This window comes from Wasmannia auropunctata, unplaced genomic scaffold, assembly GCF_000956235.1.
Source record: "Wasmannia auropunctata unplaced genomic scaffold, wasmannia.A_1.0 LD336116.1, whole genome shotgun sequence".
Classification (NCBI taxonomy): Eukaryota; Metazoa; Arthropoda; class Insecta; order Hymenoptera; family Formicidae; genus Wasmannia; species Wasmannia auropunctata.
Window position 1 is genome coordinate 3,193,122 of NW_012026774.1, and position 17,603 is coordinate 3,210,724.

General features: G+C 41.7%; 1 protein-coding gene across 1 annotated transcript in view; it reads right to left on the minus strand.

The window, feature by feature from the left end:
* Positions 1-17,603, minus strand: part of LOC105447832 (laminin subunit alpha-1) — a 150,368-nt gene that overhangs the window by 9,111 nt on the left and 123,654 nt on the right. Inside the window, exons 14-24 of the mRNA XM_011686058.1 lie at positions 5,410-5,516; positions 4,612-4,795; positions 3,864-4,219; positions 3,319-3,516; positions 3,031-3,201; positions 2,711-2,874; positions 2,376-2,510; positions 1,938-2,193; positions 1,381-1,552; positions 678-899; positions 287-540 (exon numbers count right to left, since the gene is read on the minus strand). Of these exons, the coding sequence (XP_011684360.1) occupies positions 287-540; positions 678-899; positions 1,381-1,552; positions 1,938-2,193; positions 2,376-2,510; positions 2,711-2,874; positions 3,031-3,201; positions 3,319-3,516; positions 3,864-4,219; positions 4,612-4,795; positions 5,410-5,516 (2,219 nt within the window). The remainder of the gene's footprint in view (positions 1-286; positions 541-677; positions 900-1,380; positions 1,553-1,937; positions 2,194-2,375; positions 2,511-2,710; positions 2,875-3,030; positions 3,202-3,318; positions 3,517-3,863; positions 4,220-4,611; positions 4,796-5,409; positions 5,517-17,603) is intronic.

Below are 17,603 nucleotides of genomic sequence, written 5' to 3' on the forward strand. Positions count from 1 at the left end.
TTTTTATCAAAAATTATTAACATTTGTTTAATTAAAATGTAAATTGGTATAAATGTTATTGGAAGATGTATGGGATTCAATACGCAGCGCGCGCGAAGCGCGCGCCTGTTATGTACTAGTAAAATAAATTTTAGAAATTTATTCTATCATAAATTCTGACATGAAAAGTAATTATGAATTAAAGTAAAAATAAAGCACTGTAAAAAAAAACTGTACAATTTGCTATATAATAATTCTTTAAATAATAATTATGTTACTATTATCTAATAATATTAGCGATACATACATTTCTTAACATGAATTCAACATCTTCCGCAAGCTTCTTGTATTCATACCACGGCACATTTCTCATTCTTTGCTGCATACGAGTCCGCAACTCCAATTCCTCAAGATATGCTGTCACGTTGGAATCGATATGCGACAGTTCTTCCCACGGGGGTGGAATGTATCCGTCTGCTATGTGACTCGTTCCCTCGGCCAGGTCCGTGGACAGCATCGCGACAGTATCGAGTAAAATTCCCGTACAATTGTCATCGCATGCTAAACATTTCACATAACGTACATAATGTAATAAAACAGTGGATTTGAACGGCGTACGTTCTAACTTTCTAAATCTACTCTTACAGATCTTTTAATTTTAAGACAAATAAATTATTTGGTTTGTAAAATAAACTTACATGTGCAAACGTTGTCTATGTAAACGTGTCGATACGCCGTGCACTGGGAGCAATCCCTGCCCGTGGAGCCGTGCCTGCATTTGCACCGCCCTGTCTCGCCGTCGCAGCCGTCGCTCAAACTTCCTGCCAAGTTGCAATTGCACGGAACGCACTTGCCGTCCGGAAGGCCGGGAGAGCCGTAATAGCCGTAGGCGCAACGTTCGCATTTTCTACCGATGTAACCTGCGACAAGCCGGAGGTAAACGAACGGGAAAAATATAAAAGTATAAAATCCACTTTAAAGATGATTTATGATTCGCATCAAAATTCAAAACAAAATTCGATTTATATATGTATAATTTTGTGTGCCGTGTAATACGGAAAACATTTAAAAAATTAGATACAAAGAAATATTATATATGTTAAAACAGACAGACAGCTAAATATAAAATTATAAATAAAATTTTATTCTGAAATCTGACGTGATAATTATAGATAAATAGAGCTCCAAGAAAAGTCTGACGCAAATTGTAGATTATAAAGACTTAATAGCTTCGAAAAAACTAGTATTTAGAATCTTAAAAAAAATACAATTTAGATATTAAACATATTTTCGACGATCTAAGAAAATATTAAAATTAATTAATTAGACAAATGTCTTATTAAGTTTGTTGTGACTTTTTTTCACATGCACGTATAATTTTTTACATTATTGTCTAGGTACCTGGCTTGCAATGACAAATGGGTTCATTATCCGCGTGAACCACGCAGGTACTCGAGAACCTTTTATCGACTTGCGGGCACGGGCACGGCGTGCAGCCTCCCAACTCCGGATGACCGTAGAAACTATCAGCGCAAACGTTGCAATGTGCACCAATCGTGTTTTCTCTGCAGTTCTGCAACATTTTAATTTTCAATATTATATTAATAATTATTCAGTTTAGATCCGCATATTTGTTTTTTTATACTAATTAAAAAACCACCTGTAACATTAAATAATCTATCTATTCCTTCCTATTAGAAAAACGCGCTAGGATATTTTTCGTCGCAAGAAAAGAAATTAATTTACAGAAATTTACAAAATTTATATGAAAATGCAGATAGAAAAGAAAAAAAGATAGTAAGTCCGTAATCAGATTCGAAAGCTCCTTAGTAAGAAATTTATCTTGTATCAACTCCAAGCTAATATCCTTATACACTTGTCTCTCAGCACACTTCCTGTCGCGCTATCACCTCCGCGAATAGTGAACACTCGTAGGAAAATGTTTGAGTAATGCTTACCAAGCAATATCCCGTCTCCCTGTCGCACACCTCGGTTCTCCCGTTGCACTGGCAGCGCTTGGCTTGTCCGACAAGATCGATCACGATGGTGGACGTGGCGGTGGTGTTCTTGTACCACCTGTAAAAGCCGATGCTGGGATCCTGGCAGGACGTGCCGTTGTATTCCGGCGGGCACTGACAGATCTCCACTCCGGTCGCCAGCGGTGGCGTGTGCGTAGGCATCAGGACGGCGGCGTCGAGAGAGGCTTCCAGCAATCTGGACGAGACGCAGATTAAAACACTGTTAGAAATTTATAAGTATGTTTTTGAAGCGTAACAGAAGTGATGAGTGAAATAATTTCTGCGTCTAAGATTTAAAAATTAAACATGGAAAGGTACATATTGAATAATAAACGCAATTCATTTTATTCTCTATGATGTGTCTTTCTAGTTACGCACGTAGTTTTCGTAAATTCGGCGTTGTCCGAGGCTTTTACGAGGATGTACTGCAGATTTTGCAACGCGACCATTAGAACCTCCCTGGAGACTTTGTAATCCGGCCTGTTTTGCAGCTGCCACAACGATTCGTGGAATCTAAGATGATATATAGAAATGCATATCAGTCGTAAGAACAAATTGAATGTTCAATAAATCTGTACAAAAATTCCGTGATATAATAAATTCTAATTAAATAAATTATAAATTTAATTTTAATACAATTAAATATATTAAAGTGTCTAATTTACATCGAATCACGTGCTCTTTTCTTTCTTTTCAATTAATTGCGAATATACCTGATTTCATAACGATTATCGCTCACTGGTAGATGCAGATAATACTCCAAGACTATCTTATTGTTGCCTTGCAACTGCACCACGGGATATCGAAGATTCGATCTCAGAGGTATCCCACCTTCCGTCGAGGTTTTAAAGCGTAAGAATCCTCCGTAAGAGACGACCTTAAAGGATTAATGCGAGTCTAATACTATGCGGCTCAATTAGTCACGAATAAATTATATATATACAATTTTATTTAAATACGATTTTAAATAAATCTCGATTTGTTTTTTTTTACTTAGAAAATTCGGAACATTTTTAACGAAAAAAAAAATTACCTTGTCTCCCAGAAAAGAGTCCGGTAGTCTCCAGTATAAGGGATAACTATAATAAAGAGTCGTGGGCAACGTGACGTCGCCATCGGATCCAGGAATTACGGAGAGGCCGTTTGTCCCGTTCAATCCACCGTTCACCGCTGGCAATACAATCGTGGAGCCAAAGTTCGTTATCTGTTTAATCAAATCTCACGATAAAATCTTACGATCAAATGATTTATACGACGTGCAAAATATTATTCGATAAAGCTCATTCGCGTCAAGATTTAACAGCCGAAACGGATATCTTACTATTATATCGCTGACCGTGTCGTTGATATAAAGAACGCGAGGCCGAGTCAATCTGCGTTGACCCCAGCTGAGTCCGGCCTGCTGACACAGAGTGCTTCTTCCAAAGCAGAAGCACTCGGTGCATCCCTTGACATTGTGCGCCGCAAGACCGAACGTGCCCTCCTTGCATTGATTGCACTGCCGCCCGACGACCAGTTCCTTGAAAATCATTTTTTATTTAATGTCTTTCCAGTATTATACCGAAAGCAAATGTCTATACAACTTTTCGAAAATTCCAGGATTAATTTTAGACTTAAATCCGCAAGGAGATAACTAAAAATAATACAACCTTTCGATGTTGCAATTTTAAATTTTCGCGACTGGAATATAATGATTCGAAAAATTCGTTTTGCATTCTATAAAGTTTACATACGAGTTAATTCCCTAATTATTTAAAGAGTTCCCTCAGTATTGATTTGTATTCGGCACTTTCTTCTCCCGTTGCGGAAAAAAAATCTATCTAAATTTTCTAATTGAATTTTCGCCCTTTCTCATCTCTCTCTCACCTTGCACGGACACTGTCCCTTGTCGTCGCACTCGCAGACGCCGTCCCGGCAGTGCGTCGTGCCGGCCAAGCTGCAGCCGCAAGGACGGCACCTCGGATAGCCGTAGTAACCCCTGGCGCATCTCTCGCACCTGAGCCCGTCGTAACCGATCCGGCAGGGGCACTGACCCTGATGGTCGCACTGGGATCGCGTGGCGCCCAGGGTGCAGGCGCACGGTCTGCAGCCGACGCGCGGCACCAGGTCCCACGCGCCCGGTCTGCACCGGTCGCAGTGCTCGCCGTAGGTCAAGCGGGGACACACGCAACGACCGGTGTCGGGGTCGCACACGTGACCGGGTCGCACACACGGGTCGCACACTGTGAAGCAATCGTTATAGGGTCTCACATCCGTTCTCCGGTCTTCGCCGAGATTTTATAGAGGTAGTAAAGGAGGCGAGTTCACACAAAGGGTTGTTCTATAATTTCTTTTTCTTCCTTGATTTTACAGCCGATAATTCCGCGCGCTGATAGCTTATCAGTGACAGGAAAAAGAAGTAGAGAACTTTGTCGCGTATTGAATCTCAGATCGCGCGAATAAAGATTGTGAGGCAAATCTTTACTCTATGAATCTCTACTCATCGTTCAATTTAAGATAAAAATATCAAAATTGCAAAATTTATAGTATGACAAAGAAATTGCGAGAGATTTGATTAAATTGGAGACTATTTTGGCTAAGAGATGTTACAGGCGGAAAAATTTATTTGACTTACATTGACAGCCGTTCGTAGAAAATCCATAGTATCCGGATAAACAACTGTCGCAGCGCGAGCCACCCACGCCCGATTTGCAGTAGCATTCTCCTGTATTGTTGTTGCAGGATGCGTTATAGGATCCCATAGAATCGCACCCGCAAGGCGTGCAGCCTGTCCCCGACAATAGTCCCCAATAACCGATCTAAATCATATCAAATCCAATAATTAAAAATCTTTACAGAGTTACAAAGACGAATGTCAGATATACGAGAATATCATATATCGCGAAATTGATTGATATTATTTTAAAGCTTGCGTTGCATTAATAGAACAAAATAAAATGGTAGAATAAATATTTGAGAATCATCGTGACTTGTCTAGATTAAAATCTACCGGCGTCAGTTTCTTACTTTATCGCGATAATTGTCGCGAAGGATCCGCTGTACTGACTTTGATCGTCGGATTTCGACGGACAATACGATTTATCATGTCTGACTATGTCTGGCGGTTACCACTTCTTATATTACAGATCACTGAATATTTCCCGATATCTGATACAGTCGCATTACGAGGCAGGGCATTTGTCTTCGTTGCTAGATGCCATTCGAGATAATGCACCTCAACGTTACACATCACTGAGTTTATCTTAATCGACGTTCGATATTGCTTGATCAATCCGAGTCTCTTTCTCCTAATATTATCTTCTAGTATTATCGATCATAGTCTAACAGTTTCTTTAAATTAAATGTACAAATTCAATCTGATTTATAAAATTTGAAAATTTGCGTCATAATATCGTAAAAAATCAAATTTTACCTTGCATTCGTTGCACTGCCTGCCAACAACTTGAGGTTTGCACTGACACTGTCCGGACACGATGTCGCAGGCAGAACTCGTGGATCCCACATTATTGCAGCCGCATCCTGCAATCAGGTGAAATATTATCAGTAAAAAATAATTAATTCCCTTTGTAATTTACTTATTTTAAACACGATACATATGGCATCGATAAAATCTTGCCGGAATAAATCGAAATATAAATCCTCAATCTTTATATTGAAAAGTGTTCTTTGAAAAACTAAAACTAAATTACATCTCATATTCAAATTATTTCTTCTATTATATTTAAAATATAATTTTTTAAATATATAGCAATAATTTTTATCGTTCTCCATCTCGCGATAAATTTCTTAATACAAAGTGATCCGCTCGATGTCAAAGAAGCTGCGATTTCCGAGAGGCGGCGAGAGACGTAATTAAATGATCACCGCAGACAAGCGTCGGCAAGTGTCGACAGCGCTCCCATTAATAATTCATACAGGATTATTCTTGCTTTTCGCGCTAATTGCGCACCGACGAGACCGTTTGCGCCGTTTCTAATCGATTAGAGCGCGACGCGAATTCTTTCGGGTCCGCCCGGCGCGAAAAAATTTCACAGCGTGACCGCGCGGCGCGACTGACTGGCTGCACGCGTTCGCCGATTTCGTCCGGCGTGGTCACGCGTGAGCGGCTTGTTTATGCAGCATCGAGCGGATTTTGCAATTAGCGATGCCCGTCGCTGCGAGCGCCGTTTCATTGTATTCAAATGCCGCAGACGAACGGCTGTCGTTCTCGCCGCGACTGTCGCCCCGGTAATGCCGCGGAAATTATAAATTATGCATGGTCGTATCGAGCCGGCTGCGGAGCGTATCGATTTCCTATTAACGGTGGGCCCTTTTACAAAGGGATTACCCGCGAGAATTGATTCGGCGATGCGCGATCGCGTGTTTACACGCCGCCCGTCGCGATCAGATCGCGCGATAAGCCGCGGGAGCACATTCATGCGTGATTATCATGAATAATATAGAAGATGAATGTAGCGTGCATGAATGTACCTGTGGAGAACATGATTAAAACAAAATAATATTTATACCTACTTTTAACATTTATATCTAATATTTATATCTACTTTTGTGAAAAATATATTTCTTTTTGAGGAATAAATTTTTAGAATGTATTAAATAATTTTTGATTGTAAGAGCCACAAATGCTAATCTATGCATTTTCAACCAAGCATCGTATCAACTCTGTTGTATAAACCATTAGACAGTGTACGACACAAATACTCAGGAGAAATGAATAATTCCTTTCGCGGTGTTTCTCCGCGTATCAGCTCCGATCGATCATGTCACGCGGGGCATTATTCCCCCCCTGCCTTCGGCGCGATTATGTGCATAATTACTCTTACATCATCGAGTAACAATCGCATTACACGGAGAATTATATTATAGCCGGCACGGCCCCGTAAATTAATATCGGCATTGTCGAGTCCGATTGAATCGGAAGTTATTAACTGTTGAATAATAAGCGAGGTGAATTATTTGATCGATTTGTCCGCGGAGTAAAATTTCATTTAAATTCTTACGTGTGTGTTACGAAACATCTTCTCGCGCAATTTGTAAATTTTTCTTCGTTCGACAGCGGATGTAAAAAGAGCCGCGATAATTGTATTAAATAATGTAAGGTTTATGAGAACGTTGGTCCATGAAAGCGCGGACGTACCGAAGGCAATCGCCAGCTGGGCATCGTAAGAAAGCACGCGTCGTGTGCAAAACGCACTTTATGTACTGTAATAATTTTAATAGCGTACGGTACCTCGGCCGAGAGGCGGCCGAGAGAGTTGAATAATTAGCCGTGCGTTTCAGCAATTTCGAAAATTAATTAACGACGCGATAATCAGGAAGAGAGCGAGCCGAAAGGTCCCGATGGTGGCTCGTTCGCGACATGCCACGCTACGTACGTACGTAAATCTTACGTTACTGCCGCCTTATCAATTAACCCCTTAACGACGAAGGAGATGCCACACGGCTCTCTCTCTCTCTCCCTCTAGTTGACGTCCAGAATGTACAAGGCTCAAGCGGGAATGCTCATAATATAATATATCAGCGCTAAATCGTTAAACGCTAGAGATATCGGGTGTCTAATTAAGATCCAGCCGACTGCGCTATAATCGTTCTTGCTCTCTGTAATTATTTGCGCAGGAAACACGCACGACGTATAAGAAAAATCGAAGCCTTGTATATTCACTCATTTACGCACATTCGCGCGCGACAAAAGTCACAGTCTTCTTGCACCGTGCAAATGGGTGAAAATTTAAATCAACTGTTACACGATACACGGTTACCCGATACGGTCATCCGATGTGAAAATTTTCGCGTCCGCAGGTGCGAAGACACGCGGCGGCGCGTGAACGAGGTGACAGCACCGTAATTATCGCGCCGCCGTGCCGTCGCGTCGCGCCGCGTATTAGTTTAACGAGCCGCGACGTTATTACACGCGGAACTATCAGCTAACGTCTCCCGATTTTCGCCTCAAACGGAGTGCGATTTGAATAATTATCGCGTCCCGCGTATGTGTACGTGCGCGCGCGCGGACGCTGCAGATTTATGCCGTCTAATAATGCGCTAAGTGTTTTCCGCGAACGCGCGCAGTCGAGTGCTGTCACACGTTGACACGTGTTAATTTCACCAAGTTATATTACACGCGTGTCACCGTGGATTTTCGCACGGCAGGCTGCTCGTTAGAAAAATAACGCTAATGGCATTAACGAGCCGCTCGAGTCAGATACAATTATTATAGCTTCAAGTAGTTCCGTGCATTTATTTAAAATTTGGCAGCGTAATGTTTTAATGTTTTATGTTTCACTCCTACAGCGATAGGCGTATTCTAACGTCATATTTACATTAAATGACTGTATGATGTATAGAGCTTGTCTTCCGCAACTCTCATATTAATTCTTATTCCTTTCCCTCGCCGTGAGGAATCCGCGCTCCTCTCCCATTTACCAAAGCATCCTCCAAGCTCCACCGACGATGCGTGGGAGGGAAGTGAAATTTCCGCTTAATAATGGAAACAAATTCGCGCTGGCGAGGATTAAAGGCTCGTTAGCGCAAATATAGTGGCGGCGTGACGCGTGATTAATTCAGGCAGCCCGTAAACGCGGCGAGCGGCGGCTATCGCGCGCATAAATAACGATCCCGCGTCTCTCTAATCCCGCCGGGCATTCAGGGCCCGCGTTCGCGGGCGAATAAATATCCGTTCTCTCGTCGCACAAAAGAGTCCGCGGCTGAGATCGGGCCGCGAGGGCCGATCGCTAATCGTGACAAATACGCGTCGTTCCTTAACGTCGCCGAGTCGCAATAACGTTTATTAATTGTAACGAACCGATTCGAAGTCTTAACGCGTCGGTACGGCCGGCGAAGTGATTTAGGAATGAAATCACTGCCGGCGAGGAGCCCCGGAGTGGATTTATCCGATTATTAAGGCGGACACGTTCGTGCAATTAGACAGGCGCACGTATATGGGACTCGCGATATACAAATGACGTACTAACGTGATTAACATGATTCATTAGCGGTGACATTAGCAATCAAACTGCAAGCAGATTTATGATTCCAATAATGATGACCAAATAAAGATTTACCTTCAATTAACAGAAGTAATTCATAATTTCAATAGAAATAACTTCTAGAGGACAAAAATTATGCAATCTTATGTAAAAAGTTAATTAAAAGTAGGACGAGATATTACATAACGATCATAATTTCCATTTAAAAGATTTTTATAGCTTACTTTTTACGAATACAACTGCACGTCTTGTTTCGCAATTTTTTGCGTGAGCAGAGGGCAACTGCGATACTCCGCGTTCCCGTGAAACGCGGTAGCGACGAACGTGCGTTTAAGACGCGAGCACGACCGTGCGCAGGAATTACCGTGGCAAGCGATCGTGATAATGAGCGACGCACCGCCAACGGGCCTGTAATCTTGCCGTTTATAAACAAAACGTTTTGAGCTACTCTTTCTTTGAGCTACGTCGCGGCCTGTTTCGAAGGTAGCATTACGCAGTAAGTGATACTTGACCGGATCGCCGATTTATTGATCGATAAATTGCACGCTATTACCGCGCCGATCGCCGGAGACGCTCGTCGCAAAGGCTGCTGTCAATTTTAGCGGAGTTCCCTGCGCTAGCATCGGAAAAATTGGAATCTCGCGCGGAATACAGATGGCCAGGCTGCTGTCGATCGTGAGTTTAATGATAGCCTCCGCCGGAGGTTGACGTATCTCATTAAGAGAAAAATGACGTCGAGAACGCTGCGTCCACTTAAATTTAATTAAGCTAAGAGTGAATTCTCGCGAGAAATTGATTAGTCATCGATATTAAAACGATTAAATCCGCACGATGATTAAGTCTACAGTGTGGATTTAATGTCGTGTAAAGTGAATTCTATAAGCAAACGAAGAGGGAGCACAGAAAATAGTCCCTCCGGCGTTTCAATTTTATAAGCGGAGTATTAAAAGCGGAGAATCACTTGAGACCGTCAACGAGCGCGCTTCTCCGCTTTAATTGCCGCTAGGCTCAGATTATTAAATGCGCTCAGTTTCCCCCCGCGGATATAAATGTTCCCGTTTGACGTTGGAACGAAATTTCAGCGATCGTTTATTTTACGCTGCGCCGAGACGTTTTCCGAGGCGCAGCGCGCCTATAATTTTGCCGCGAACAAGTGTGATAATGTCACAGCGTGCGCACACAGGTCTCGCTTGTCAACTTGTCGCTTTTGGTTCACGGCGCGCGGCGTTCGGCCTGCTCTTATTGGGATACTTGTCATGCAAAACGGGGGAAGCTTACGCGGTGATCCATAATAAATGCCGTTTTGGTATTTAAGTACCTGTTTGTATATCTCGCGCTTCGGTTTTTCGCGGTGACATCTCGTTATGCAGATCGCTGCAATTCCGGCAAAATCTTAGCAATCCTTTATTTTAGTAGCTGTTGTGAAATTTTGTCATTAAAGGAGATAATTATTTTTATTATACACGGAAGGAACGATTTTGCTGAAAGATCTAAAATTTTACTGAACACAGATTTAAAAATAAACTGTGTTGGACCATCAAAAATATTATGTTGGAAAAGCAAACTAGCTAGAATATAAAAATTTTTTAATATTCCAACATAATTTTTTGATGTTCCAATAGAATTCTTTTTTAGATCTACATATATCTAGCAAAATTTCAGATCTTTCAACAAAATCGTTCTTTTCAACAAAATTAATGTTTATGTCCTACCCCTCCTAGATATTAAAAGATAACAATTCATTAGATATTATAAATTATTAATATAATTGCCGTACATTTAAACTTGTGTGAATCACTAAAATAAAAATTTTTCAAGTTTACTCCGGATTGAAATCTAAATAAAACTAATTGCTAATTATATTAATAATTAAAAAGCATATTATCACATTATCACGTCCACAGTAAGGATCAAAATCTCCATTTGCTGCCATGTTTAGAAACATTTAGTAAAACTATACAATTCTTTCTCTCGGATCGCCAGAAAAGTGACATATATACACAATTTTACAGTTTTATAGAAGGCGATAAGCGTCGCAATGATATTGCGCGTCTAAAAGTACACACGCATGCATCGAGAATCATGTTTATACCTGGCGTTATACCGGGAACACAACCGGGTAATTACGCTCGGTCAGAAATGCCACGCAACAGAACGCGCCGTTTAAACGTCACTCCTCATGCAAATCGGGGCAATCTTTACGCTGATCGGCGGTAAATCTGCTTTAGAATTTAAGTAGCTGTTTGTACATACTCTCCGTGGCGCGCGCGTGTTGCTCGCGGCGATTTTACTGCGGTCGCTGAAAGTATCTGGACGTCGGACGGCGCTGTAAAAGACGCTTTTACTGCAGCATCGGTTTTAGGCGCCCTTTTAACTCGTACGACAACACGCCGAGAAAACGCCGAGCATAAACGGAGACGAATCGTCGAACCGCTTCTTCACTTTAAATACAACAGGATCCTCGCGCAACGTGATAAGCCGCACTTCGCGAGCTAGAGATTCAGAAGAATCTCTAATATAACTCCGTACAAAGTCGTCAGATAGTCGTCTTAGAAATAAATCACCGCGCGATTTTACTGCCTTCCCCCCGTCGCGTCGGTGATTTAATAAGGATGGCGCGATAGGAAATTCCGCACCACGACACGAAAGCATTTCGTTGCGCAAAGGTTTAATTAGCAGCGAAGCTGCATAAAAATAACATGGATTTCACAAAAAATACCGTTCACAATTCTCCATAAAAATTCTATTATAATCGTGTCGGCTCACATTGGCTATTACAGCGATATCTTTCTATCTATTATAATCGTTACGAAATGTAAGTCGCGCATTATTATAACAATTACGAGATCGTCAGAATCGACGTAATAAAATTTTCACACACGACGTTGTCGGGAACGATCCGATAGATTGCGCGATTCGACGGACTTTTCCGCCAACGTGCACTTTCGTTGCACAGTCACAGCGGGGTCATTGATATTAATCATTAATGGCAGCATCACTGCTCGTTACACGGTATTACCCCTCTCGCCGTGACGGCGAAACGAACGAGTTTGCGCAAGAAAATTCCGCGCATAAAGGAAATTCCTCTTTAAGCGAATAAACGTCTTAGTCCGCCGTAAAGCTATACGCTTGCAATTTTTCGCCCGTTCTCCGAAGATTTTCAATCGGGTTTATAAATCTCGGCGTGGTAAACTTATACGGAATCTATTTCATGCTCTCGCCATGCAAATTTTATTCATGGATTCGACCGCGGCCGCCTTTTAACTCGCGCACATCCTTTTCGCGACGGTTGTCCTCTGATGTGAAAAATTGAAAAGAATTTTTTTAATAAGTCAATGCTCCCTTTCTCTCTCTTTCTCTCTCTCTTTTCTCGTTTTATTGTATAGTAAATCTGCGTATAAAACCACTGATTTAGCGGGATATTTTGCCTATATGCGATCCAAAAGATGTAAACGAGATTCAATCTCGATCTGACGGAAAGAATACGTTCTTGAGTACCTACTCACGCAATGCGAATACATTTCGCAGGCTTTTGTGACTCTTCGAACGATCGCGTAACAATCGAGCTGATTGTGTTGCAAAGTGCAGCCGGCGCAGTCCGTCCGCGCGGAGCGAATGAAACGTCATCGTGCGAAAAAGGTACCCGCCGGCTTTTGAACGCATCGCGCTTTATGAACGCGTCCATTGTCGAATGTGCGCGAGTGCACGAGGGCGGGAAAAAAAAGAAGGTGCCGCAGGAACGTCGTATTTGTCGCGAGTCGTGAGACGCGCCGAGGATTGTCTCGTTTCGAGACATTGATACGGCCACGATCGCCGCTGTTTCGTATCGAGAAATGAGCTCATGAGGTCGAGAATTCGATCGCACGGTCAACTTTTTTCTCGAGGCCCTCACGTTACCTCGCGGCCGCTCGTCCCGATATCCCGATCGCAAAATTACGCGAGGTGACTCGAGTCACATTCAAAAATGCACTGGAAAATGCACCAACATTGCATCAGAATGAGGCGGTTTAAAGTGCGAATAAAACCAACTGCCGTGTATATAACGGTCCTCATATGCAAGAGAAAGGAGATTTCGAAATTATCCCACGGAGCCATGAAGTTCACAAGTTACACAATTCTATGGATTCTGAACACCGAGAGGCACTACCAAAAGCGAAGGAATTACGAGAAACTTGAGAATCGGAGACGAAATCGCTTGTGAAAGCGACATGATTAATTTGATCAAAACGTGATAAATGAGCACGTGGGAAAATAATAATTTAAAAAAAAAAGAACGCCTACATGACGAAGACACGGCGGGATAATCGGCGCAATAGCGTAGCAACGATTGGTGAATGATTTATGAGGCATCGCGCGCCGACGATCGCCACGGTTTTCCGTGTCGCATCATCACCGTCGTGTTTATCACGCCTTACACTTTGATTGATTATAACACATAAACGCGATCGGCGATACACCGCAAAGAGATCGTCCATTTATCACATAATTAATGGCGCACATTAATGGCGAATTACGTCAGTCGATTATTTAATTCGATCATTTAATTCGTCACTTCTCATCGCGTTGGCTGAATAAAAATTTACGGTGCTCCAGTTTTATCGTATTTTCCCTTTCATATATTATGCGTAGCGATGAATTTCTCTTACATTTTATATTTCAATTAAAATAAGCTTTACGGCTTTGACAATAACTGATTGGGAAATATTGACGAGATTACATTCATCTTGAAGTATCATATATGCGGGACCCTTAATACCGAATGTTTATTCTACGGCGCGCCGCGATGAAGATACCTTCTCGACCCAAATCCATCCACTTGAACTGGTTTGGCGCCGCTTTTAATGCCGACAAAATCCCTCGCGTCACACTTGAGAGTCATTCATTTATCGAAGCGATCCTATCTTGCGATCCCTGTCGTGATTCACCGCTTCCAAGGTTCTTCCTGAATCCGGCGCGATTCCCTAATTAAGAATTAAGTCAGACCGCGTTTGATTTGAGAGAGATACAAGTATGTAAATTTTTACATAGAAAAATATTCTTTTTCCTCTCTTGGCGATATGTGAAATATTTATCCGACATTTTTTGCAGTGTCAAACACGATTCTTTAAAAAAAATGCTAAACATAATTCAAGGTCTCGATCGCAATTCTATAAGCCTCACGCCCGCCGTCATTCTTGAATCGTCGACTCTCTCGATTAATCCTAAAAAAAAAAATGTATCGCGTTCTTGAAATGGGCTCGCAATTTTCGCTAGTTACGTAAAGGAAATGTTGGCGCAGATCTCGCGTGTATTATACGTGCTGAAATCCGAGGAGGCTCGGAAAGTCGTGTATCGGCCACTCATCGAGGGGATATCGGCCCGTAAAACGAGCCCACGATTAACTGGCAGGTAATTTCATGGCAATTTCAGCGCTTACTCCCCTTTCTTCGTTCTTCTTCCTCCCGAATGAGCCACCCACTAATCGATCTACTCGTCTAATCGAGGATCCTCCTCGCGGGATCTCTTCTCGCCGATCTCGCTACCGGCATCGCGATCGCCGTTCTAAAAGCCATAATTATTAATATTTATAACAAAAACTATTCCCGCAAAAAAACTGCGTACAATTTATATATATTTATTTCTTATTCTTTTAGTAACAACGCCAACGGAATTTATTATATGTATCAAACGTACGGGCATGAGTCTCATTTTACGATTAGCGTAATCAGAACGTTAATGGGAGAGATTTGCAGACGTCCCGAGCATTGCGAACAGGCGATAAGATAGACTGCGTGTAGAACACATGGCGTATATCTTCGTTAAGTGAGTAGCAGAGGTAAGTTTTCCCCCGCAAAAACACGATTGTAGAATGCTGCACGACCGGCGAAATTATACACATTCGACATAACGAACGCAGCGATTACAACCGGTACTATTACGGACAAACTATGCGATTCATGAGTTGCGCATGCGTGTTTATTCATTTATTTTTCACATGACGATGACTTGAAGGGAAATTTTGCAGTTTGATTATTCATGCGTATCAGCTGAAAAAAATTTTTTACTAAATTAGAATTGTATTCTATAATAAAGCAAGTATCAAGATATGGAGTTTTCATTTTAATGCGTCAAAATATTTTATAGGATTGGGAAGAAATTTTCGAAAAGATTACGATATCTAAGTAATATTTTGAGACTCAAACGTTAAAAATAATGGTGAGAATTAAATTACAGTTTTCATATCCTTTCATTATTTTAAAACGCATTTTTTTTATATTAATGTTTGGCTGGCTGTTCGAGGACTGTTCACAAATTATTGCGAATGCCGAGTGATATTTTTTATTGCGCTAATGAATTAATTTACGGCACGACTGCTGTCTGCGAGTGTTCCATCGTCACTTCACTTTGGCTTGCAATGATAAATGTTTACGCGTGTTCGATGATCAAACAGAGAATTCTTCTATTTTGGTCCGAGTCGTCTGGGGACTGGCCAAGGGTGCCGAAAATTTGTTTTTAATGACAGCCTTTCGACGTGCACGAGAAGGGAGGAGAGAGAGAGAGCCTAATCGTTTGTGACGCAAGAGAACTCTGGTAGAAAAAAAAATCAACCCGGTCGATGGACCAGATCGGTGATCTCTCGATGGTCCAGACTCGCTCTCGAGTCTCTTCGCGCGAGTCGAAAAAATATACTATGAATAGCTTTCAAGTAGTCGAGGTTTACATAATGTGGTTGCGCAAACGTTTGTGTTTAATGTTACGCGATGGAGGCGAGAACGGCTGGTATTATTTGAGGAGACGATATCGAGAGCTAATAAAATAGGTACATCATCAATAGAATGCTCTTGTAAATAGTGATTAAAAATAAAACAGATATCTTATAGCGCTGCAGATAAAAGACATATAAGATAAAAAGAGACATAGGGACGTTTTCACGTTGCTTTCCTGTCGAATGAAATTTACATTTAAAATCTCAAATGGACGAAGGAGTGAATGAAAGGCGTAAAATATGCAGAAACTGTCGGAAATCTCGACGCATATTATTATTCTCGACGAAACATGACTAGGAAGCCATGTTTCAGATCGTCTACCAGTCTCGCGGAGATTTTCTTATCGATCCGATCGCCGCGTGGGTGGATCGCCATGATTTACGAGCCGTCGTAGCGACAGCATTAAGGTGATCTATGGATCCTAGTGATTCCGACGCGAGTCGCCTCGATGTGCGCTGCATAAGTTATCGCGCCGCGATCTACGCATGCAAAATGCGTGATGTCGCGTAGTAAATTTGATCCATCGATCCTGCCAGCGCGCGCGAAGCTAATTCTCTCGGTATTATAATAAACTGCCGCGCGGACGATATAAAAGTATTCGAAACTATTTGCGCAAGAATATATTGAGAGATCGCGCATTTCTCTCATATGTAGTCCCAGTTGAAACTTGACATAAAAGAACACTAACGCGTAAATTCTTCGAGAATTATTTTCCATTGAAAGCAGCTGTATATATGTATGTATATATTATATACATATAATATGTACACACATAATTATTATAAGTTTAAATAATTTACAATAAGAAATATGAATAAAATAAATATAAATCTTATAAATATAAAAAATTAATGTAAATTTTATATTTTCCAAACAAAAGATATAAATAGCGATGTAAAACGCATTATATAAAATTCTTAACACTCTTAATTTTTCTAAATACTGAATTATATAAAAGCGATATCTGCAACTTTCCGTGTAAAAAGACAATGGAAAGGAAAACGTGACAATATCTTTCCTTTCTCAGGGATTGTGCGAGCTCCTTCCACGCGCAAGAAGCAAGTTGAGGATCACCTCGAGGAAGACTTCCTCTCGCACGCCCATGCGTACACCCACGCTACCGCGCGGTATCGCGAGCGTGTCGTTAGAGCCATGTCGTGAAACCGTTCGTTTCACCCTGAAAAACTTTGTTGCGCTACTTTCGATTGCGCAATCCACCCGTGTGGGCTCCACACCGGGCGGGCCGAAAAAAAAAAATGCTATCCGCACCACCTACGTTCATTAGCCGGCCGTTGCCGTTCGTCGAAACTGGGAATCGAAATGCAGAAACTTGCGACCAGATTTTAAACACGGGTTTTTGCTCGTGCGCGGAAATCAGCGGAAGGCAGTGTTTTTTATCGAAAACGCCGGTGGTGGCGGCGGCGGCGACTGCCGCAATAAAATGCGGCTTCGGCCCGGAGGTACGGAACGCCTTCAGCGAATTGCTCAGTAACTCAAACTGGTCGGCGCCCTCAAATTAGAAAGTGCAAATTTTCCGAATGCCGCAATTAGCAATCACGTTTCGGTGCACCTACATATAGCAATTCCGATTGCTCGAGGAAATATTTCCAATTGTTCATTATTTCTCTCAATTGTCCATTATTGTTATTAATCCCCTTGGATATAATATTATAGTATTGTAATTTTGATAACAGCAACGTGCATTCTATATACATATATTTCCCTCTGTATTACATTTTCTCTACGATATATTATTACGACCACGCCTATGGGCTATCCCTACGAAGGTTACTAGATTATTTCTGCAAAGAGCCACGTACAGACAAGCTATCTCTAAGGGTATACTTCCTATCTTCGGCCGAGGAAAGTGTCTTGCG